At 41.5% G+C, this 24,892-nt stretch overlaps 2 protein-coding genes across 6 annotated transcripts in view; one reads left to right on the plus strand and one right to left on the minus strand.

Moving 5' to 3' along the window:
* The window catches only part of GDI2 (GDP dissociation inhibitor 2), a 50,183-nt gene extending 49,189 nt beyond the window's left edge, over positions 1-994 (plus strand). For all 4 annotated transcript variants that reach the window (XM_011957068.1, XM_011957069.1, XM_011957067.1 and 1 more), the window contains one exon: positions 50-994. In XM_011957068.1, coding sequence (XP_011812458.1) covers positions 50-196 — 147 coding nt within the window. In that variant the 3' untranslated portion in view covers positions 197-994. The remainder of the gene's footprint in view (positions 1-49) is intronic.
* Positions 995-2,499: 1,505 nt separating this feature from the next.
* The window catches only part of FAM208B (family with sequence similarity 208, member B), an 88,183-nt gene continuing 65,790 nt past the window's right edge, over positions 2,500-24,892 (minus strand). Inside the window, exons 14-21 of one of the 2 annotated variants that reach the window (XM_011957070.1) lie at positions 24,236-24,662; positions 16,692-20,540; positions 9,467-9,592; positions 8,510-8,663; positions 7,208-7,313; positions 4,799-4,980; positions 3,590-3,704; positions 2,500-3,225 (exon numbers count right to left, since the gene is read on the minus strand). In XM_011957070.1, coding sequence (XP_011812460.1) covers positions 3,222-3,225; positions 3,590-3,704; positions 4,799-4,980; positions 7,208-7,313; positions 8,510-8,663; positions 9,467-9,592; positions 16,692-20,540; positions 24,236-24,662 — 4,963 coding nt within the window. In that variant the 3' untranslated portion in view covers positions 2,500-3,221. Of the gene's footprint in view, positions 3,226-3,392; positions 3,705-4,798; positions 4,981-7,207; positions 7,314-8,509; positions 8,664-9,466; positions 9,593-16,691; positions 20,541-24,235; positions 24,663-24,892 lie in introns of those variants that run through there. The other variant, XM_011957071.1, reaches the window with a different exon arrangement.

The raw sequence follows: 24,892 nt of genomic DNA on the forward strand, positions 1-24,892 counted from the left end.
TGGAAGACATCCCTCCATAGTCTGAAGTCTTTGTAATTTTTGTTTTCAGATCTTTATTTCCCGCACATACGACGCCACCACTCATTTTGAGACAACGTGTGATGACATTAAAAACATCTACAAGAGGATGACAGGATCAGAGTTTGACTTTGAGGAAATGAAGCGCAAGAAAAATGACATCTATGGCGAAGACTAACAGCAGTCCATGTTATTAATTAGGACACATTTAAAATTTGGCAAATAATGCATATGATATGAAATCAATATTGTAAGGCCTGCTTTTGTAATCAAAATGGAGAGAGTGAAGAGCGCTGTGTGCCAGCAAATACTCCCCTTCGTCTTTCTAATATTATGTATTAACTTGTTTTCATGGAGTGGCTATTCAGAATTGGCAGTTACATTCTGTTCAATTTAACCAAACTGGCTTTTTTTTTTCCCCCCTAGTGAAGGATCAGTTTTAAACAAACATTGGGATACCAATACAGAAAACTTGAGACAGTATTTGTATCCTTTAATCAGTGTAGCTGTGTGCTTCTGCTTCTCAAGAGCTGGATCCATACAGGTTGTGTACCATCTGTCCTCTTGAGGTTCAGGAGATTCTAAATTGAATAATCCACGGTTTGGGACGACATCCAGAAGTTTTCCCTATGACTTTATATTTTGTATTATGTCAAATGTTATGGCAGGGCCCAAATAGCATAGCCACAAGTTTGGTTTATGTGGGCATAAAATTCTAACCAAACTCCAGACATAGGGAGTCATTTGGAGAAAGCCTGTATGTGGTGTTTTAACCTAATAAAGTTGATGAGGGAAAAGGGGAGAGGAAGCAAACATAAAGCGGGTCAAGTGTAGAGCATCTTTTCTATCTCAGGCGTGGCTTCTTCAGTGGACCAAGCTGCAATGCAGTATTGACTTGACAGAGCCTCTACTTCTGTCTCAAAATGGCTCCAAATGATTTCTGTACTGCAAAATAAAGCCAAATTGTGGAAACTACTGCCCGGTGTTGGTCTGTGTGTCCTGATTGCAAGGGTCACAGCTGCTGTGCTTCCTTTAGTAGCACCGGAGTCAATGCCAGTCAGAAGGTGCTCAGCAGTGGAAACCATGGGTGTCTTCTGATCTGGATGGATCACAGCAGGTCCTGTCATCTGGCTTCTCTGTGAGTAGACCTCATTTTATTCTTGACTCAGCACTATTACTAGACTGATAATCTTTGTGCAGAAAAAATAGTGTTTAGTGATTTTGCTTATAGCAGCAATTGTAAGGGAGTAAGTGAATTGTCAGGTAGAATAGGTGCTCTAATAGTTTTTGTGTAATTGAAATGATGAAGTATTTACATATAAGGCCTTTTCCCCTGACAGTGATGAGCCTCACTGCAGATGCTGTTGTTTACCACAGATAAAGACTGACTCTTCAGAGTATGAAGGAGACAGACTAAGGTAGATGATGTGTTAAAGGGTGGTGATTTAGATTGTTGTTCAGATTGCCAAAATGATAGAGCTTCTCGACTTCCCACAGCTGATGTTTTGGGCTGGATCATTCTCTCTTGAAGGGGCCTGCCTTTGCATTGTAGAATTGATTGTAGCAGCATCCCTGGCCTCCACACACTAGATGCCAATAGCACCATCCTGGAATGACAACCGAAAATGTCTCCAGATGTTGCTGAAAACCACTGCTTTACATGTATCATGAAATTATCTAGTTCCAGCAAGCCTTTTTCTCTTCCCATGCAGGCAAAGGCCCAAGCTGGGTGTTAGTAATAAGTGAAAAGGAAAAAACACATCTTCATATTCTTCATTCAACGTATTTACTGAATACCTTTGTGTGCCAGGCCAGTGGAGACAAAGATGATAATAGTAGTTACTGGGATAACTCAGTTTGGCGAACACGACATGGTTTGGTTATCAGTAGAGCTGCAGAAGAGGGAGCATGGAAACTGAGAAAGATGGCCTCGTGGGTGTTGGAAAGCTTTTCAGCAAGGGGAGGCGAGTGTTACTAGGTCCAACCTGAAAGATGCATATTTCAGGCAGCTAGGTGCTTGGCAGCTGATAACTGCTCACTTTCCTTTTCCTTAGTAATTTGGAAGTCATTCACTGTACTGAATAGTTAATGGTTCCCTTAATAGATTCCTGTCCTTGGAAAAATGAAATGAAATGATAGGGGTTCTATTAGTAACTGAAAAACTGTCAACAATTAAAACTCTAAAACCTACTCAGGAGAAAATAAAGCTCTTTTGTTTAGGAATGATAAAAACCGACTTAATGACTTCTGAAAGAAGCTTCCCTGTAAAGGCCAGGTGAAATTGCCATTCTTTAACCTGTTACTCAGTGTACTTGACTTTGGGAGGGAAAGAACCCAGAAACAGAACAGGCCAGGCCAGGCCCAAAGGACAGAAGTGTAGGTTCCCTGTGGAAGCTTACTGTTCTGCTAAGTGACCTAAAAATTGCTAGAACACTCCAGATGGGTCAATTTCTGCTATAAAAATCATTGCAGAAAGAGATGATTTTTAGTTCTCTTTATTTAAAAAATGAAACAAATTAGTTAAAAAAAGCCTTTGCTCCAAATAGATACCATGTATCTTACAAATGTTTTTTGCGTGGTTTTGAGTTTTTACTGTAGAAATTTTCAATATCATAAATAAATGATTATTTCTTTCTCAGAAAGCTGATTTTTGTAGTGTAGTATTTACAAATACCGTAAGTGAAAAATGATAGTTTATAAATTTGTACCATTTAGGAAAAAATGTTTTAAGTTTATGTAGTGTTGTTTGTATAACAGCAAATAAAACCATTTAAGATTATAGTTTTTACAAGGATGGTAAAACCTTTAAAACAGAGCATAATGTGCATCATAGGCCTTTCTGACATTAGCATGCAAAAACAAAGCTATTTGTTAAAATAGACTTATTTTTGCTCCAACTAAGTAAACATGTTGTAAAATTCTTATTTTTAATATTAAGCTCAATAGCTTAGAAGGCATCTTGTTTAAAATGGAAATAATTTAAAACAGTATTTAGCACTGCAACCCAAAGATAACAGACAACTACAATGCCACTGTGACATATTTCAGCAAAATACAAAACAAGAAAACTTTCCAGGTTGTAGAACATTGATTTTTCAAATATAAGACTGTTCACATGTGTATTCACATGTTCACGAGTTTTCCAAAGGGAAAATACTAATTTTTTATTGGCATCATCCATATCCAGGCAGGCTGTAGTTGAGTCACCTGAAGAAACACAAAATTAATAAGAACTTCTTAAAATAATATGAACAAGTATATTTCAAAAGTGAGATGCTCTAATGGGGAAAACTCCTATGCACTCTAAGGTTACATTATGTTCCGTACTGGCAATCCAAGTTAACAGCAAGTGAAAATGCACATCAGATAAAATGGGTAATTTTAGTAGATGGTTTCTTCATTTAGTGATAATTCAGGAATTCCTATTTATGCCAAATAGCAATTCCACCCCTAAACACTTTAAATTTATAGCATGAAATATGTAAACAAGTTTCCCTTAGACACAAATGTCAGTATTTGCCATCAACAGCTCCAACTCACATGGGAAAGTTACATTAAAAAGTGTTCTTACCAATAGCTACTCCTAAATGGAGCTGCTACTTTTTCTATGCTTTCTATAAAGTTATTTACATCTGTAACAAGGATTCCACTATTTTCAAAGACTTCTCTGGGGATAGTAGGCTTGTCTGTAAAAACAACAACAAAACAAAACAAAACACAAAACTTTCGGTTAATTAAGGTACTTTTACATAGCAGGATCTGGATTTTTTATTTAAAAAAATCTGTGGCACTTCCCCGTGTGGCAGGGTAGGGGGAGAAAAGGTGTTGGGTTCCAAGCTAAGAAAAGATTTGAAGCTTTGGGAATAGATGCCTCCATCAGGGGTGGTGGGGAAAACACTGAAGAAAATCTCTGAAAAATGATAACTATGGTTCTTTACGTAAATTTTTTGGAACACTTTTTTTTTTTTTTAGATAGGGTCTTGTTCTGCCACCCAGGCTAGAGTGCAGTGGTGTGATGATGGCTCACTGTAGCCTTGACCTCCCAGGCTCGAGCAATCCTTCTGCCTTAACCCCCTGAGTAGCTGGGGCTATATAGGCACACATCACCACACCTCCCAATTTTTGTAGAGATGAGGTCTCGCTAAGTTGCCCAAGCTGGCCTCAAATTCCTGGGCTCAGTGATCCACCTGCCTCAGCCTCCCAAAGTGCTGGCATTACAGGTGTGAGCCATTGTGCCTGGCTGCCCCACAAATTTTTTAAAAGCAACCTCCGCCTCGGGGGTTCAAGCCATTCTCCTGCCTCAGCCTCCCAAGCACCTGGGACTACTGGCATGAACCACCACACCCGGCTAATTTTTGTATTTTTAGTAGAGATGAGGTTTCACCATGTTGGCTAGGCTGGTCTCTTACTCCTGACCTCAAGTGATCCACCTGCCTCCCAAAGTGCTGGGATTACAGGTGTGAGCCACTGCGCCCAGCCCAGTATTTGAAAAATAATACAGGTATAACTATTTACACTGTATTGAGTATTGTAAGTAATCTAGAGCTGATTTACATATATAGGAGGATTGTGTAGTTACCTGTAAATACTACATTTTATATAAGGGCTTCAGCATCAGCAGATTTGGGTGATTCTGGTATCCATGGGATGCCAAGCCATTTAAATACCTGATACTATTCGTCAGGTATCTAAATGGTCAGGTATCTAAATGGCTCAACCTGGACATTCCTAGAGCTGACCAATTTTGGCATTAACTGAGTAAAATGGGCCTATGAATTACCTGTTAGGAAGACAGCAAACCTGGCTTCAATATGCTGAATTTGCAGGTTTAGCAAACATTTCAAAATTTCTGCTTTTGTTGATGATCGAGAGTCACACTGGTGATAATGAAGCAATTCAATGATATTTGCACTCTGAAATGACTTCAACATCATGTTCTTTTTATGTGCAGTTGAATCCACTCTGAAAGATACATAGGCATATTAAAATGTTCATTTTCAGTTTTATTCTTAGGACTTTTTCTTGCCTTCAGTTTAACCATTCAAACTTACGAGATCCTCTGCCTTTCTTCTTGATGTTCTTTTTCATGACACACTTTGGTTGCCTCAAAACACGCAACTGTACCCACTCCTTTTGTAAATGTGGATTTTAAACACAGGCCTCATTCTATGACCAAGCCATGTGGCTTGGCAAGCCTTTCATGAATTTCGAGTAGGCCTTATTGCACTGTATATTTGTAGAGCAATGCACATCTATGCTTCTCATACCTTGCGGGCAGATAATCACCAACTTCATTAAAATTAGGTAGCAGCCAGAATTTTCTTGGTTTCTTGCCTCCCTGAAAATTCTATCACTACTAGGAAAATGTGTTAATTCTGTATGTTTAAATTTTTAGCATCTCTGTCTCTGCTTTTGACTCCATCTCTCTAGTCTTCATCACTTACGTTCTCACGCTTGTTGGAGAAAACCCAGATCACACCCATTCCCATAACCCTAGTGATAATCACTCTTAACATCATGAACCAATTTCCTTTCACTTTCTCCTGTATACATTTTTTATGACATCATACTGAACATAGTTATATGACACCAACTTTTATGCCATCCTTCTTTCTATGAATAGAAACTTTTTACTTGCTTCTATTGTGTAAGTTTTGGGCGGGCAATATTTTGTATAAACTTTAAAATATTTAACTGTAGTCTGCATATCTTCCTCCTAGAGATGGAACTGAGGTTGATTTTACAATAAGAATTTTGGGTAAATTCCACAAAAGGTCAAAGGATATGAAGAGTTTTCTGATGAGTTCTCAATAATACATCATGCCTGTTACATAATGCCAGAGCGGTATAATTTGAAGAGCACACTGCAGTGCCAACAGCAGTGAGTATGGTCATGTACCACAAAATGATGATTCAGTCAATGACAGACCACATATACGATGGTAGTCCCATAAAATCATAACACTAATTTACTGAACTGTTCTTGTGTTTAGACACACAAATACCACCATTGCATTAAATCTGCCTACAGTATTCAGTACAGTCACATGTACAGGTTTGCAGTCTAGGGGTAGGCTCTACCATGTAAGTTTGTGCAGGTACACTCTATGTCTGCACATAGACAAAATCGTCTAATGACATTTCTCAGGCTGTATCCCTGTCGTTAAGTGACACGACTGTCTACCCAAAGCCCTAGAAGTGCTAGATAAATTTATGCTTATTATTATAGGTGTGCTGTGGTATGTCAGAACCTTAAATGTGCTCTACTTACCAAACTTGACGTTTTTCCCCTGAAGTGCTGGTTATTGAAGTCTACTGTGAACTGGTCATACCCTTGACCTGCTGAAGCCTTTGCACCCTCCTTTCCTGCCAAGGAAACCTGTGCTCCTTCTCTCCTTCGCTAGCTCCACTCCAAGAGAAAAGCTTTCTGAGATTCTGTTCCTTAAAGGTCACATGCAGCTAACAGTCGTTTCATCTTTCTGGGATTGAAACCCAGCTTCAAAACTTAGTATTTGTTTGACCTTGGTCATTTGTGTTATCTGCTCTGCTTCAATTCTGCATTATGAAAGCAATGATTTGCTATCTAGCTCCTGGGATGAAGTCTGAATGAGATAATGGACGCACCTAACAGTGCCTGCAATCTTCATTTCACAAGGGCTTGTCAGGTCTGCTTTTCCAAGTGGTCCTGCTTGTGAGAATGTGGAGGAATCTCTCAGCCCCAGCTCTCTTCAGCCAAGGAATCAAATTACGGCTTTAGATTTAGTAAAATTTGTACATTTATAAGCCTCTTATTTTAGGGTACAATTGAATTAAGGATAGATTATGGTCTTAATTTTTCCATTCTCCTTAAAATGGTGGTAACTTGTAAGTATCCAAAAAAGCATTAATGGTACAAGTTCCATATATTTTTTACAGTTTGTAGTAGTAGGGCTTAAATACAATATGGACATTTCATGACTGCTAAGTTTGACTCCCTTACTTCTGTTAGTCTAGATAAATACACGCCTCATACTGCTGGCTACGGTCACAGCACATAGCTTCCTTCATTGAATACCGAGCCAGCAGCCCTCATTCTCTTTACTGATGAAGGCCATTCCACTGCAGCACTGCGCTAGAGCCCATGGAACATGAGGTGTTTCTCCCCTTCCCCAGCGGGGCAGGAGGAACCATACACACAGCAAGTTCTTACCTTTCATCATCTTTTAGCTTTTTATTTTCCCTGTAGTGAAGCAACCACTTCCATTTTCCATTTCCATTTAGTTTTTCCAGGATTTTGATAATTTCCTTCAGTTGAACTACAAAACAGAATAAACTCGGCAAGAGAAGATGACAACTTTAAGGTACTTTTGGCTCACGCCAAGCCCAGTGATGATGATTTGTAAAACACGAAAACGACTAAGACTCATGGTTGAGTACACACCATCACTGTCGCTTATGTGGTTGGGCAGCATCCTGCTCTCACAAGCCCCTCAGCCTGGTCCCACCTGCTCACACTATGGTGGGAGGTAACTGTGCAGACACACACACAGCTGAGTGGTCACCAACAACTAGAGTTCTGTGTACAAATTGTGTGACAGAAGACAAGCAGGAGGCCCAGGTGCAGTAGAGAAATGGGAGGCAAAAGTTTCTAAATACAGAATCTTTTTTTTTTTTGAGACAGGATTTCAGCTGTCACCCAGGCTGAAGTGTGGTGGCATGATCTCAGCTTACTACAGCCTCAACCTCCTGGGCTCAAGTAATCCTCCATCCTTAGCCTCCTTAACTAGGACTACAGACACACACCACCACACCACAGCTGGCTAGTATTTTTATTTTTTGTAGAGATGGGATCTCACTGTGTTGCCCAGGCTGATCTTGAACTCCTGAGCTCAAGGGATACTCCTGCCTCGGCCTCCCAAGGTGTTGGGATTACAGACGTGTGCCTACAAATATTTAAAATCCCAGTTTCTGTGTAGAAGTCACGCTGGTTAAGGTACATGCTGCCTTTGATCTAGAAGTGGTATCACTTCCAATGTGATCAGAGTCGAGGCAGGTTTTAGCATAAAAGTGCCCTGAGAGAAGTAAAGTGAGTTTTCAAGTAGATGATTAAATAAGCTGACTTAGTAGCCATTTTTTAGATTTTTGTGACATCAAGATGACATCAGAAATGCAGAAGGTTGATTTTAAGCAAAAAATTTAATATAGACTTGCTCTGACTTGGCAAGTGAAGGGACTAAGTATAATAAAATCCTGATTTTAGCTGCACTACTGAGAGGGAGGGAACTCAGAAGCAAGTGTGGTGGTAATGGTCAGTTAAAAGAGGTTAAAAGCATTGCTGTAAGAGAATTACTGTATGAAAAGAGCATAGCAGACAGCAGAAATTATGCCCTCAGTAGGGGGCAACTGATACTCTTTAGAGTTGATCATTTGTTTTGGATGAAACAGTATTTAGGTCACTGGGTGAGAAGCTGATCTGACTTCAAAGAAACAGGAAAAGAAAATAAAGACCAACCTAATGTTACGGCTTCTAATATCTTGTCATCTGTTATCACAAAGCCTCCTGCACGAAACAGTTCTTGGTAGGTGTGATCAAGAACATCTCCAGGGCTGTCTACTCCAGCAAAGATGACACTGGGGAAATGCTTCAGCTTCAGCAAAGAAGGAATCTGCATGACACGAAAAGGACCCCCGTGAAGAGAGGCTCACTGGGCATATTTTCTTAGACACTCCCTTGCTTTTTTATCCGAGAGAGTCAAGGTTCAGGAGCAGCTGAAACTATTTTAACCTGGATTACCAACTGGTCATTCTGCCCTGCATGAGGCATATTAACTGAGCTCATCACCACCCGGGGCTGCAAACTCATCAAAATTAGTTCATTAAAAAAAAGTCTCAAACTACCAAAAGTTGGAAATAATACATCATGAGGGAAGAGAGCACATCTGAGGTTGTGGGCACTGAAAAGGAACCAGTCAGGTCACCTCACTTCACCTCCTTCGTCACCAGCTCCCCTCGGTGCCAGCACTGATGGCTGCCTGCTGACAACGGCAGCTTGACGCACCCAGCCTTTGTCCACAGCTGGGTCTTCCTGACACAAGCAATGACTTTGATGCAACTAGCTGGTAAATATAATGGTTCAGAAAATTTTCAAAAGGTCTTTTAAGGCAAGATTTCTTATTGTTAGACATCAAGTGATGCAGATTTATATTCTGGATGAAAAAATTTAGCAATCTCTCACCTAAGTCTCCCTTAGTTAATATGTTTTTTGTTTTTTTAACTATCTGCCCTACAAATAACTTGGTAATATTGCAGTATTCTGTGATGCGCTATCTTCCCACTTAAAGGCCCAACATGTCTGTTAGCTTCTCTTCTACACAAAAAAAGAGTGGTGAGTCTGATCATTACAGAACAACTTATGTGCCTGGAATACATTCCTTTGTAAGAAAGGTATTTCTTTCTTACAGGTACCTACCTGATGCAAATGTGATGATATATCTTCATTTCTGATGATGATGATTAGTGTATCATCCTCTCTGTGGAAAGCTTGACAGAAGTGCTGAGGTTCAATTTCCGTATGGCCTCCTTTCCTCAGAAGGTTCTGAAAGATTTACAAATAGTCATTACTAAAAAAAGGACACTTCCACAGAACCACCCGTATCGCTTATTAAAATAATGAAAAGCATGATAGCCTAACAAGGCAAGCAGAAATGACATTTGTCTTATTACTAAATAAGCACCTTTTATATATAAAATAAATGACTCAGGTTTTGTTAACAACTGGATTTAGAAGTTGATTTCAAAGGTAAAGTATCAAAGGCTGATTTTATTTTAGAACATCAGAATAATCTACATAAATGAGTTTAATCTTCAAGGTATCAGCTACCTTGAGAATACCAGATATAGACTTTAAACATGCTCCCTCTAGTTAAAGCATTTCTAGAGTTTAAAAAACAATACCCATAATCCCCATGTATCGCTTCCCCATTCATGGGGACTGGTTCTGGAGGCAGCAGTCCCTTGGATCTACGTCTTAGTAGAAGATAGGTGATGCAGTTTACACAGCATGCGATTGTGCGGTGCCACTGCAGTGCAGTCCGGTACAATGAACACACGGAATGGCTCCCTAATAATCCTGGCTGGGAGGGTAAGTTTGTGTAATTGAGTAAAGTCTGTAACCCTACCCTCCCTTTGACTTTCTCTTTTTGAGACATGGTCTCACTCTGTCACCCAGACTGCAGTAAAGTGAAACAAACATAGCTCATTGCAGCTTTGACCTCCTGGGCTCAAGCAATCCACCTACCTCAGCCTCCCTGGTAGCTAGGGCTACAGGTGCACACCACTGGGCCTGGCCTTTTTTTTTTGTTTTTTTTTTTTTTGCTAGAAATGGAGGTCTATGCTGCTCAGGCTGGCCTCAAGCAGTCCTCTTACCTCAGTCTCCCAAAGTGCTAGGATTCCAGACATGAACCGCTGCACCTGGCCTTGACATCGACTACCTGGCTGAAGGATTCTGGGTTTCTGTTATTCCTAGAAGACTGTCTGACCATCACTTATTTCCTTCATAAAAGTGAAGTGTTGGCCGGGCGCGGTGGCTCAAGCCTGTAATCCCAGCACTTTGGGAGGCCGAGGCGGGCGGATCACAAGGTTAGGAGATCGAGACTACCCTGGCTAACATGGTGAAACCCCGTCTCTACTAAAAAAATACAAAAAACTAGCCGGGCGAGGTGGCGGCGCCTGTAGTCCCAGCTACTCGGGAGGCTGAGGCAGGAGAATGGTGTGAACCCAGGAGGCGGAGCTTGCAGTGAGCTGAGATCTGGCCACTGTACTCCAGCCTGGGCGGCAGAGCGAGACTCTGTCTCAAAAAAAAAAAAAAAAAAAAAAAAGTGAAGTGTTACTTTGATCTGTTTCCCTTGGATCTTTTTTTTTTGGAGATACTGTCTCACTCTGTCACCCAGGCTGGAGTGCAGTGGTGAGATCTCGGCTCACTGCAACCTCCGCCTCCTGGGTTCAAGTGATTCACCTCCCTAAGCCTCCCAAGTAGCTGGGATTACAGGTGCCCACCACCACGCCTGGCTTATTTTTGTCATTTTTAGTAGAGAAGGGGTTTCACCATGTTGGCCAGGCTGGTCTCGAACTCCTGACTTCAAGCGATCTGCCTGCCTTGGCCTCCCAAAGTGCTGGGATTACAGGTGTGAGTCACTGCGCGGCTCCCTTGGATCTTTAAACAACTCAAATTTTGACTATTTCAATTCATTCAAAATATATGGTATGATTTTCAAAAAAATTATGAGATTTAACGAAGAGTTTACTGAAATATCTAAGCATAAATCTCTAGTTTTCATTAATTTGACTAACAAATTATGTGAATGAATACATTTTCACCAAATCCTGTGGTGGTCTGAGTTATTCTGTCACACCCTCAGATTTCAACAGTAAGGAAGGGTCTTTCAGACATGCCCTAGTGGGCCTAACATCCCATTACTAATTAATGCTTCAAGATTCTCCAGGACAAAAGGATTATCCAAGATATGTTTCTGAGCTTTTAAAAACATTTTGGGCCAGGCATGGTGGCTCATGCCTGCAATCCCTGCACTTTGGGATGCCAAGGTGGGAGGACTGCTTAAGGCCAGGAGTTCAAGACCAGCCTGGGCAACATAATAGTGACACTCCACTTCTATTAAATTAAAAAATTTACATATAAAATAACATTTTGCTCTTTATAGTACATTACTCTCAAGTTTATTTTGGAATGTGTCCACTTTCTCGGTTGACAAAACCTTTGCACATTTGTTATTTTCTGTTGTAAACAGTGACACTAGGTGATAAAATATTATGAATCTAGAAGTACTCCTGCTATGGAGTTTGAGACCAGCCTGGCCAACATGGTGAAACCCCGTCTCTACTACAAATACAGAAATTAGCTGGGCGTGGTGGCATGCGCCTGTAATCCCAGCTATTCGGGAGGCTGAGGCAGGAGAATCACTTGAAACCAGAAGGCGGAGGCTGCAGTGAGCCGAGATCACACCACTGTACTCCAGCCTGGTCAACAAGAGCAAAACTTCGTCTCAAAAACAAACAAACAAACAAACAACTCCTGCTATGAATAAAACTTTAGCATTGCTATACTCTCTTCTTCATGAAAATTGTATCACTTCATCTGGAAAGGAAGTGAGAACTAAGATTACTGCTCTGTTGTGGAGTCTCGCTCTGTGGGGCAGGCTGGAGCACAGTGGCTTACTACCACCTCTACATCCTGGGTTCAAGTGATTCTCCTGCCTTAGCCTCCTGAGTACCACAAGCACGCACCACCACACCCGGCTAAGTTTTGTATTTTTAGTAGAGACAAGGTTTCACTATGTTGGCCAGGCTGGTCTCCAACTCCTGACCTCAGGTGATCCACCTGCCTCAGCTTTCCAAAGTGCTGGGATTACAGGCGTGAGTCACTGCACCCTCTGTTGCTTTTTAAGAAGATGGAAGCTAAAAGAAACCAAGTGTTTTGCCCACTGTGCCAAAACATGTACGTGACCATGATGCTAACTGGGTTGGTTCTAGAGTCACTCTAGCTCATGTCAGGGTATAGGATGTTTAATTAATCAAATAAAATTAACCTTAATTCAAGGTAAAAGAAAAAAACTAACCTGATTTCCAGATTGCTTTTGGAGGCTGAGGGCCTACAGAAAGACTGAAGAGCGTGAAGATCATTCAGCATCTTTTCAGCTACAGTGCTACTTACCAAAATGGCAAGGAACTTGGAGCAAAGACAATAGAGGGAATATAAAACCAAATCGGGCAACCATTCATTAAGAACCTTGGCAAACAGGCCGGGCTTGGTGGCTCAAGCCTGTAATCCCAGCACTCTGGGAGGCCGAGATAGGCAGATCACGAGGTCAGGAGATCGAGACCATGGTGAAACCCTGTCTCTACTAAAAAATACAAAGAATTAGCTGGGCATGGTGGCGGGCGCCTGTAGTCCCAGCTACTCAGGAGGCTGAGGCAGGAGAATGGTGTGAACATGGGAGGTGGAGCTTGCAGTGAGCTGAGATCCGGCCACTGCACTCCAGCCTGGGTGACAGAGCGAGACTCTGTCTCAAAAACAAACAAACAAACAAAAAAAACAAAAAAACCCTGGCAAACAAAAGGATCCTCGGCCAGGGAAAAATACAATTAGGTTAAAGAACAGATTCCACACATTTGAAAAAACCATTTACAGTAGTATTTAGTTGACTCAAAATACGAGCCATCTTGCAGAAGAACAGTGTTGCTGACTCTAGCAACAATGGAGTTTCACGTTAAGGCAGTGACTATCATTTTTCCAATCTGTTCTCCATCTGCTAAGATATCGCTCTAAAATGCAAATACGATGCTACTTGTTTAAAGGATCGTTTACAACGAATCACAACCAGTTTTTAAAGATTTTTAAAAATCCCTACTCTGCCTGCTTCACTTGAAAAAAAAAAACCTTTAAAAAGATTTTTTAGAAAACTTTATCCCTGGTAGTCTAGTGGTTAGGGGGAAAAAAACTCAACAGAACGTTTCCAGTGGCTCCTAGCGACCTCAGGATGAAGTCTAAATGGCTCAGTGTGACTCAAGGCCCTGCCACTGCCACAGGAGGCGTGAGGGAGGCTGTTCTCTCCCACAGCCCAGCCCGAGCCTCTGGCTGACATGGCTCATTCGCTCTGACCAGCCCTCCAGCACCAGGAGGCTGCTCCCTGTGGTGTGTGCGCCAGCTACACACCTCCAGATGAGAAAACCTGGGCAGACCAAGAAATCTTTATGCAGCTCTGTGGTTTCCGCAGTGGCCTCTGTACTCCAGATCAGAAGTGGTCTTGTGACCCTGCACCCAGGGGACACTGTGACAATGAGGGACACATGTCCCTCATTACTAAGTAACTCGTTACTCAGTAATCCAGCGCCCATGGACTCGCCATGTGGCAATCGGGAATTAGCACAGGAAATCAGCAGAAGTGATGTAAGTGAAGTCTATGACAGACCTAGCGGGCATGTGGAACCGACATACGGCATGTCCAGTTCTGCACACGGCCTGCAGACCCCTTATGCTCTGCTTCTTGTGCTGCAGCACTTCCTGAGGAAAGACCTCCCCGGCCAGGCCAGGCCAACCACCCTCAATGCGTCCTCGTGGCACCTGCGTCACATTTACCATCACTTTCATTTTACATTTATTTGTGTGACTCTCTTCATCAGTGTTTTCCTGTCCCATTAGACTGTAAGAATCATGCCAAAAAAGCAACATCCCCCCACCCCACCTGGACACGCTGGGGCTCTGGGGTAGATACTCAACAGGACTGCTGGCATCTGAATGGAGCTTTCTGCTGCAAGGGTGGGGGAGGGCAGCTGGCCCCTCAGGTCAGGGAGTTTGGGGAGGTCAGGGTTAGTGCCTCAGTGAGGCTCTCATTATACCTGGGGTTGGGAGGAGGATCGGGGAGGGGGACTTGGGAGGGATAATAAGTCAAAACACTGAGGATAAACAGTCAACCTCAGAGAAGGGAGCTCCACACATGGAGAAGGCTAGCACAAACCTGCCAGTACTGGACCAGAATTGGGGATGAGTGTGAACTCCTCTGTGTTTGCTTTTTATACATAGAGATGTACATATATGTATGTACATATGTATATTTATTGGCTTTATGTGCTGAGAGGACCTAGAAGCAAAGACACCAAGTGGCACTGAGTTCATTCACCCAGTACCTAGATGGTGATTCAAAATGCCACTCTTCACTAAAGAGTCACAGCTCCTTGGAGAAATGCTTGACTTCAAAGTAAGGGCAAGGAAAATACAAGATAAGCCTGGAACATTATGTTACACTCCAAAGTAAAGAAGTGCCCAAAGAATTATGGCAAATTGTCAAAAGGACACAGAAGCCAACTTAAAGGGACTCCCACTGGCTGGGTCTGGGACAACCTAAGTATTAAAATAATGAAGAAACAGACGACAACCCTTTAAGTAAAACAAAATGTGCCATGGTCCATAGTGACACAGATAAGCAAATGAATAGATAAATGGAAAATAAGGGAAAGCTCTATTCTACAGCAGAATGCCAACTAAGAAATGCAGAAGGAATCTGATGGAATTTCAGTATCACTATTTGGCAATCATCATAGTAATAACTGATTCAGATAAGAATCACCAGTTGATGTTACATCTAGTGGATAAAAGTCTGATAAGGAAGAGGATTTTATACAGTCTCAAGTATCTTCCAACTTATTACTAAGTTCAACATAACTTTACATTGGAGAAACCTGGTAGAAATCATCTTAACCAAGTGAAAAGGTTAATATACCAGTAAGGGGATCAATCAATTGGTGCCTCCTGATACAATTAATGCACTGAGAAGAGCAGCACATGATAGCTGAGTATTCTCACCTAAAATGCCTAAGTCATGGAGAAACAACACATGAACACAAATGGAAGGAAATTCTACCAAATAACTGGCTTACGATCTTCAAAACTGTTAAGCTCATAAAAGATAAGGAATAATAGAGGAACTCTTGCAGACTGAAGACATGACAATTCTAGACACCTATGATCCTGGACCTAGATGATGTTGGTGGAGATGGTCACATTAATTTTGTATTAACATCCTGATGTATAGGGTTGTTCGGTGGTTAAAAAGATGAATATCCTTGAACTCAGGTAATATACATTTAAGTATCAAGAGGTAATGGGACACTGTGTGTGCAACACATTTGCAAATGGTTCAGAAATGTTAACATTGGGGTATCTGGGTAAAGGGTACTATTTCTGCAACCTTTATGTAAATTTGAAATTAAAAACAATAAATTTTTAAAAATGCTGTCTCTAACCAAAATAGAAGAGAAATAAATTCTGGAAGGATAAAACAATGAAGTTAATGGTGAATCAAGACAGGTTCTGGCTCTGCCCATGCCTGAATTTCACCATGGTTCCATTACTTAAATTTAAGGACTATATTACTCCATGTACTCACCATAACATCAGTTATCCTAACATTCAAATTAAAAGAAAAATACATCCAAAACCAGAAGAAGTCCTACTTGACAATCTACACTAATGGAGGAACACAGGTAATAATACTTATCAAAAAATCTGTATTTTAACATTGGAATGTGTTTGTATTCAGATTTGAAGTACGGGCATGTGTACCCTGGTAACTTTTTGTGAAAAAAAAATTAGTAAGGCCGGGCGCGGTGGCTCAAGCCTGTAATCCCAGCACTTTGGGAGGCCGACACGGGCGGATCACGAGGTCAGGAGATCGAGACCATCCTGGCTAACACTGTGAAACCCCGTCTCTACTAAAAAATACAAAAAACTAGCCGGGCGAGGTGGCGGGCGCCTGTAGTCCCAGCTACTCGGGAGGCTGAGGCAGGAGAATGGCGTAAACCCGGGAGGCGGAGCTTGCAGTGAGCTGAGACCCGGCCACTGCACTCCAGTCCGGGCGAGAGAGCGAGACTCCGTCTCAAAAAAAAAAAAAAAAAAAAATTAGTAACTGCCCTAATTCTGGAACATAATACTAATTTTCAAATATAGTACAAATGGCAGATCCTGCAGGAAAACATTTAGTATGCAGATAAAGACTAAGCTATGAAATTTAAATCCTATGTCATACCATGATTTCTTTTTGATGGCTAATATGCTAAATTTACTATTTCTAAAACTAAAATTAGCAATTAAAATAGTATGTAAGACATGGCTGGCACTTTACCTTTGTTCTTACAAAGAATGGTTTGTCTTCTGTTTCGACAAGGTAGAACAGGAAGGTCCTTTTACAAGCCTCTCTCACAACACTTCTTAGTTTGATGTGCAAATTGGTGCACAAGTCTATGATTATGTCTTCAAAGGAGATGGACCGTCTTGGGGAAGGCAGATACATCACTTGAGCAGTGGCTTCTCCAGAAGCATCATTTAGCTCTTTGTCTTGGAAAACGACTTGGTTGCTATTCTTCATTACCTTGTTGAATTCGGCATACTCACTGAGAATAAGTGAAATATCATTCCGAGATTCCTTCAAAGTACTGTTGTATTTCAGTTTGTTAAGGTGGAATGAAACAGTCTGATCTCTCTGAGAATTTGTAAGATCTCTATTATGACTGTATCTCTCTCTCCAAGAGGAAGAGTTGTCCAGATTGCTGGCTGTGTAGCCTCTCCTGGGCTGCCCCTGTGGTCTGGGATCTGACTCCACAACTGTTACCAGAAGGGGGCTTCTGCTCCTAGGTGCAGGCTGCAGAATTGGGGCCTCAGATATTTTTGTCAAAGGGAAAGCACCAGTGGAGATCTGGGTTGGTAACTCCTTTGGAAAGACATTGGCGGAGGAGGCAGAATGCTGAGAATCCCCATTCTTTATGGTCTGTTTTAGCTTATGTGCAAAACGCAGATACTCCAGGTCCAAAGTGTTCTGGGTGAGGTCTGCCACCTGCCAAGTGCTTGTCCAGGGGCTGGGCAGGTCACAGTTTGCAGTGAAACTCGGGTGCCTCCTCAGGCTGTGTGAAGTTCTCATGGTGTCTTTGAGCTCTTTTGTTACAGAGAAGTTGGCGTAAGTCCTGAGGATCCCGTGGAGATCTCGGATTTGGACGTAAGGCGGCACACACTTCTCTTCTTTCTTTACCCTAGTGGTCCAGTGCCCGGGAGGGAGGCTCGTCTCCATGCCTGGAACCTGGCTAGAGCAGCCCCAGTCCCCTTGGTGGTGGTTGTGGAAGTTCAACGATGACTCACAGCCATCTGTGAGAACATCTTCTTTTTTCCTGCTGTAACTACCTCTTAAAGTACAAGAATCCTCCAAATCGCATTTGGGATTTCTACAATCACCAATCAGGTCTAGATCAGAATCTCCAGAAAGCAGTTCACAGTGCATGTCGGAATTCCCGCTGACCTCTGCATCTCTGCCTAGGGTTTCAGAACCAGCCTGAGCCCTGAGCCCCTCCCCACTGTTCTCAATTTCTATGTGCTCTGTGGATACTCCACAAACAGAAGTATCAAAGGATTCTGAAACAAAGGAGGCCAAAGGCTCTTTACTGAGATTTTCCCTGGTGTCTGCTGTATTTTGGTAGGGACTAGCACACAGGGAGGAAACCTCAACATTCAACAGCTCCTTTGTTTCACATGCTGACACATCTTGCAGTGTGTGGAAAGCTTTGCGTTCGCCTTTTAGAGAAGATTTGGTGTTGGACTGAGGGCCAGCAGGGCCTAGACCTGTGATTTCTTTATGTAACTCAGCTTCAGTTTCATCCTTCTTAAGCAAACTGGCCATTCTGACTGCTGGTATTTCCTGTGCTTGAAATGCTGGCTCTGCATTTATTGGTCTTACATAATGGGTTAATGTAGCACTGTCTGAGGAAGAACAAAGTGTGGGGACCACTGAGCACATGTATCCCTGTGTAGAATAAGCTCCATCAACTGAGGCAGTTGTCAAGGACTTCACCTGCAGATAAATGCCTTCATCTGTTTTCAAGTCACTGGCAAAGAGATTGTTCTGACTGCTTTTAGGGCTAGTCTGCTGTTCTACTACACCACTTGGTGCAGCTGTGGAAACCAATGTGTCAGACAAAGACATATTTTCAGTAACATTTCTAGGACTAAATGGAGGTTCACTGGACTCCAAGACAAGATGTTTTAAGTCCAAATTTCTGTTTTCTACTCTAACTGGCTGCAATGGATTTCCTGATTTTACCAGTTTTTCAGGAGAAGGACTGAAGTCACCTGTGTATTCGGCAGCTGAGGCAGGCTGGTTTAACTCCCTACCATAGCACTGCACCTTTCCTGAGAAAGATAAACCCTCATCACGCACACTCGAGACAATTTCCTCAGTTACTTTACCAGGAAAGGTTGGTCTACCTGTTCTTCCTGGATGGTCAGTTAATATCAGAGGCATTTCAGCAGAGACCTGCATTTGTTGTACCTGGGTAAAGTTATCTTGCCCCACTGGATGGGTAGGACCAACAAAAAATTTTTCTTTTTCTGTTATGCCTAAGTCTTCTGACACACGCTGGGAGATTCGATTGCTCGTCTCACACTGTGTACCATGAAGTTTTAAAATGCATGGAGTCACAGCCTGATATGGTCGTGTCTCTTTAACTGGTACTGGAGGTTCAGGACTAGAAGCTGGTGATACTTCTTCAATTACAGAATCAAAGGGAAAATCAGAGGTCACATTAATTTCCTCTGCAATCTCAAGGGTGCAATTTTCTTTAGAAAGTATTACAGTAACTGGTTGTAAATTATCCCCCTTTCTCTCCTTATTTTCTACTGGTTCTTCTGACACTGTGGGATATACTGACACATTGTCAGCAGAATTCACTTCTCTGCTATCTGTGAGAGCTACGTCTTCTGGTTCACCTATTTCCTCAGCTACATCCTGAAGTTCTAAATTTGAAAATGGGGCCTCTTCAAATTGCTCTATTTCACCAGCTGACATTTCTTCTCTGGGACTTGTAGGTGGTGATATTGTTAGAGCTAAGTCAATGTTAGAATCTTCCTCTGATAACTCTAGGCTGACCTCTCTACTCACAGACAGCCTCCTTTGTTTGATAAATACTGAATCAAACTCTTCAAAATTCATATTTTCAGTGTTTGGACCATTCTTGTCACTCTTCCTCAGTTCTAAAGAGTCACCTGATGTGTGGCATCCTGACGAAATGCAGTTAAGTGAACACTGCTTTCCCAAGGCGGTAGAGGCTGATGATGAGTCCACCTCAACCTGTGTCGGTTCTACAAGCCCTTCTGAAGACAGGCTGAGGAGACTCTGAGTCTGCGAAAGGAAATTCTGAGTGCACCTCACTTCTTCACTCGGTAATAGATAACTAGAACTTTTAACTAATGATAATGCCTCCATTACCATTGCTTTATCAGACGGTAATGAGGCTGGAAGATGCATCTCTTTCTGTAATGAACACACTTCTTTATCAAGTGTCTCTCTACCTACTGAGGAGGCATAAAGGTACTTAGAGCCTTTCTGTCCTGCAACTGCTAGAGGGGGAGTGTCCCTCAGGCCTTGTGTTTGTGCCTTTTCCGAGGTGGATACAGGATGTCTAAGGCTTGCAGCAGGTGATACTTGCTTAATCAACTCCTTATTAAAGGTTGTAGGTTCATCAGCTATATTTACACCTTCTGTCTGTAATGGTACATGTGCATGTTTTTCAAAGATGAGAGTAACTGGTTCTGGATTAATCACTGCACACTCCATATTATCATCCTTTCTTTCCAAGGAAGGGTGACATTCATTGTTTACGGGGCTGCCATGTTGAACAAGGTCCTGTAAAGTACCTGTTTTTGTTTGCATTGCTGCATTAGGAACATCTACTTTGTTTTCAAGGGTGCTACACACAGAGCTCTGACATACCACTGGCTGACTACCAGTCCCATCATAAGTCCTGGTGAATGTGGTTTGAGTAACTGTGCCACTGTAAGAAGCCACTCTTGTGCTATCCAGTGGCTGAACAATTTCTTCTTCATTAGGAGCAGAGGTTCCATTAGTTCGTGTACTTCCAATACCAGAAAGCACAAGATTAGAAGTCTCCAGTTTATCTAATGATTCTTGTTTAGCTTCTTCCCCAATTACCTGAAATGGCCAAAGTAAAAAAAAAAAAAAAAAAAATCAGTCACATAAAATGTTTTTTATACAATTATATGTACATGTGAAGAACAGAAAAGATAGAAATTAATTTTAGTTTGTGAATGTTCTTTTGAATTTTCTAGCTGAAAATATCACAGGGTACAAATCAAGCAAATCCCTCTTTTAAAGACAGGCTTAAAATACCCCCAATGGGATTTGTTTTCTTTAAAATCATACACAGAGGAGAACTCCAAAACTTTCTGAACTTTGAAGCTTTTCTCCTCTTTTTAAATGAGCTTTTTGGAAGAAAAATAACTAGACTACTGACAATTTAAGACTTTAAATGCAGCCTGTTTGCTACTTAGCACCGCTTAATCCAGAAGTGTAGCACTAGAGAAAAAGCATTCAATTTGGTTTTTAATAAATTAGATTAATTTTTTTTTTTTTTTTTTTTTTAAGACAGGGTCTTGCTTTATCACCCAGGCTGGAGTACAGTGGAGTGATCTCGGCTCACTGCAACCTCTGCCTCCCGGATTCAAGTGACTCTCTGCCTCAGCCTCCCGAGTAGCTGGGATTACAGGCGCATGCCACCATACCCAGCTAATTTTTGTATTTTCAGTAGAGATGAGGTTTAGCCATGTTGGCCAGGCTGGATTCAAACTCCTAACCTCAGGTGATCCACCCACCTCAGTCTCCCAAAGTGCGGGGATTACAGGTGTGAGCCACCATGCCCAGCCTAAAAGATAATTTTTAAAAAGCAAAGAATAACATTTTTAACATCCGTTTTCAATTAGACCATAAGTACACCATTATCTGAAACTCTCCCATGAGGCAACAGAGTAAATTAATTACTATCCCCTGTACTCAGAATACCTTGATTCTAGTAAATAAAGGCCCCTCATCCCTTAACTATCTTTTTTTGCATAATACTGGAGATTCTTTCTCATCTTAATACCTCCTATTGTATAGGGCAATTGAAAACTTCTCAATGTGGTTTGCATTCATAAACGGAACTTAAAGGAACTGATTTAAACAGTAGCAAGCAGGATTTAGGTGAAACATTAGCAGAGCTATCATCTCAGGACAGTTTTGATAACCTCATAAACAGGTTGGTGTTTGTTTTTTGTTTTATTTAAAGCCTCGAGCACGGTCTTGTCCAGCATATGATAAAATGAACTGACGATACGACTGACCATACCTCTGCAATGCTGGAAGCACCATGCTTACAAACTGCCTGCCACGTCTTGAAGCGCACATGTTGGAAATCAGGAACTGTGTTCAAAATCTCTTGTTAAAAACAGTTCTGTCTTAGGTAGGGCGTGGCCTCTCACACCTGTCATCTCAGAACTTTGGCAGGCTGTGGCGGGCGGATCACGTTAGGCCAGAAATTCAAGACCAGCCTGGCCAACATGGTGAAGCCTAGTCTCTATTAAAAATATAAAAATTACCCAGGTGTGGTGGCATGCGCCTATAATCGCAGCTACTCGGGAGGCTGAGGCAGAGAGTCACTTGAACCCAGGAGGCAGAGGCTGCAGTCTCAAAAAAAACCAAACCAAACCAACAAACCCATTTCTGGCCGGGGCAGTGGCTCATGAGATTCTGTCTCAAACAAAACAAAATAAAACAAAACAAACAAAAAAACAATTTCTGGCCGGGGCAGTGGCTCACGCCTGTAATCCCAGCACTTTGGGAGGCCGAGGCAGGTGGATTGCCTCAGGTCAGGAGTTCCAGACCAGCCTGGCCAACATGGGAAAACCCCGTCTCTACTAAAAATACAAAAATTAGCCAGGTGTGGTGGCAGGCGCCTGTAATCCCAGCTACTTGGGAGGCTGAGGCAGGAGAATCAGCTGAACGCGGGAGGCAGAGGTTGCAGTGAGCAGAGATAGTGCCTGGGGGACGAGAGTCAAGACTTCTTCCCAAAGCAAAACAAAAAAACAGAGTCAGAGTCAGCAGCATGGGGCTGAGACACCAGAGTTTTAAGAGAACAAAGTATTAGAAAAGTCTCGATAGTCAGTGTCCTTCTGAGAACTTTAACGGCCCTCCCAATCATGCGGCTGGTTAACGTTTAGCCTCAGTCCTAAATCTCACCATGACTGTACTCTTAGTGAAATGCAAATCGTGACAATCTTGATATATTTATATTTCGATATATTTTTACTACAGGTAAAGTGTAATGCTTCTAAAATAAAGTCTGATAATTCAGAAAGAGCGCTCAACTAAACACACGATTAGCAGCCACATGCTCTTGCTTTCTAGCGGCTATCATGCCAGAATCCCCTTCACATTCCAGTGTGCCCGCTGGTGGAGGGAGTGCGACAGCGTACATGTGTGCCTTTCAAGGACAGGCACCACATTCAACAAGATGACAAAAACCCAAAACCTATGTAAGTACATACTAAGGAGATTGTTAGGAATCACTGATTTGAACAGTCAGGCTTGCCAAAGTCATTGCTAAAATTAGTACTGATGATAGTTAACTACGTATTACCACAACAAATGGTATTTTATAAGAAACTAGCAGGTATACACATTTTAATCTAAACCTCCCTGATTAAACTGTATTTTCTTATTCTAAGGTGGTGATTCTCAACTGGATTTTACGTAATTCTTTGAGAACAGGATGGAACTGCTGAACCCCATCTTTAGGAAAAAAAAAGGCACATACATAGTTAACGTTTAGGTGTTCTAGGCTGGAATCTCGGCTTGACAATTTTCTATGTGACCTTAGGCAATTTCTTTACTTCTCTGTGCTTTAGTTTTGTCATCTGTGTAATGGGAGATTAATAGTCTTTAACTTATTTGAGAATGAACTGAGTCCATGTGAGTGAAGGGCTTGGAACACTCGCTCTCTGGCACACAGTGACTCAGAAATCTTTAATTCTCATGATGGTGACAATCGCTTGAAGATATTCACCAGTTCTGTGAGGCTCACCCAAGGACCTCCAAGTCCCCAGTGACCCCGGGTATAGCAACACTGTCTACTCTTTGTTAACACAGGAATCACAGATGCTGCCCAAACTCGAGCAATATTATTCTAGAATAAATTTGGGGTGAAAGCTTTAAAAGATAGGTAATTTTATCAACTCATTTGCTTAGAATTTTGTTAACAACTTTGAGATTTGCTCCAGGTAAAATCTGGATTATCTGGCCTGGCTGAATGTCAGTTGAGAACAACGGAACAAAACGAAATATATTTTCCATATTTACAAAGTTATTTGCAATGGGTCTTCTCTCACAGGTCTGGCATTTTATTACTCCAGCATCTGTCTTCAAACATAATTTTAATAGAAATAATTTTAGTTTACTTTAAGGTTTATCAAAGTATGTCTAATATTTATTATTGCTATATTTGATCCTTAAACAATATTCTACATAAGACATGATAGGCATTAGTCACCTCTTTTAAAAATTAAGCAAATAAGCAATTTGCCTCAAATTATGGTGGGCTCCCAGGTCATGTGGACCCTATGACACTTTTCTACTCTGCTTTTTTTTCAATCAGGATGGCAGGTAAGCTCTACCTGCAGACAATTCGATGACACTTCAAGAAAACTAAGTTTTTGGTATAACAGTTCTTTACATACCTTGAGAATTCACTGTCCTAAAATTTAAAAATGCCTTGTTTTGAATGTGATTTTACATATAAACGTTTTTTTCTTTAAAAATAATGCCAACATTTAACAGTATTCTGCTTAACGTACCTCATTATTATAACAGACGAAATCCTGGTTTTCTAGGGTGTCTGGATGACACTTTCTTGCAAGAGTTTTTTTCTTTTCATTGTGTACACAGAGTTCCAAGCCTTGGGTAAGTGGTGTTTTAATGAAAGGAAGCAAGCAGTTAGCATCACGGAAGGACACTTCAGCAGCATGAGCCCTGGAAATTTCGTTAGTGTCCAAAAGAGGGTCTGCAGAACATCTTTCCAAACCAAGGGACTCCTCAATTTCACTGAGCTCACAAGATTCTAACGTGCTATTTATAGACACATATTTTGCTGGGTTGCTGTGTTCTACAACCTTTCGGGAAGATCGCATGACTTTGTTCTGATTGCTGTAAAACAGAGCTACCCACATATGAAGTAAAAGCTTCACTTCTTCCACATTATCAGGCAAATCAGTATTCCAGGGCCTAAGAGTTTACAGAAAGAACACATGAAAATCATTGAAAATGGTTATTTTAGTTGATTACCTTATCATAAGCAAGTGCCTCCAACATTAACCTTTTGTTTTTATTTTTAAAATTTACAGATATGAAACATGAATATATGTAGTTGACTTAACAAATAATTATCAATCTAACCCACTCATTTTACAGAGACGGGAACTGAGAATCAGAACATGTAATTGCCTTCCTTCAAA

The sequence above is a fragment of the Colobus angolensis genome, unplaced genomic scaffold (genome assembly GCF_000951035.1).
Source record: "Colobus angolensis palliatus isolate OR3802 unplaced genomic scaffold, Cang.pa_1.0 Scaffold432, whole genome shotgun sequence".
NCBI lineage: Eukaryota > Metazoa > Chordata > Mammalia > Primates > Cercopithecidae > Colobus > Colobus angolensis.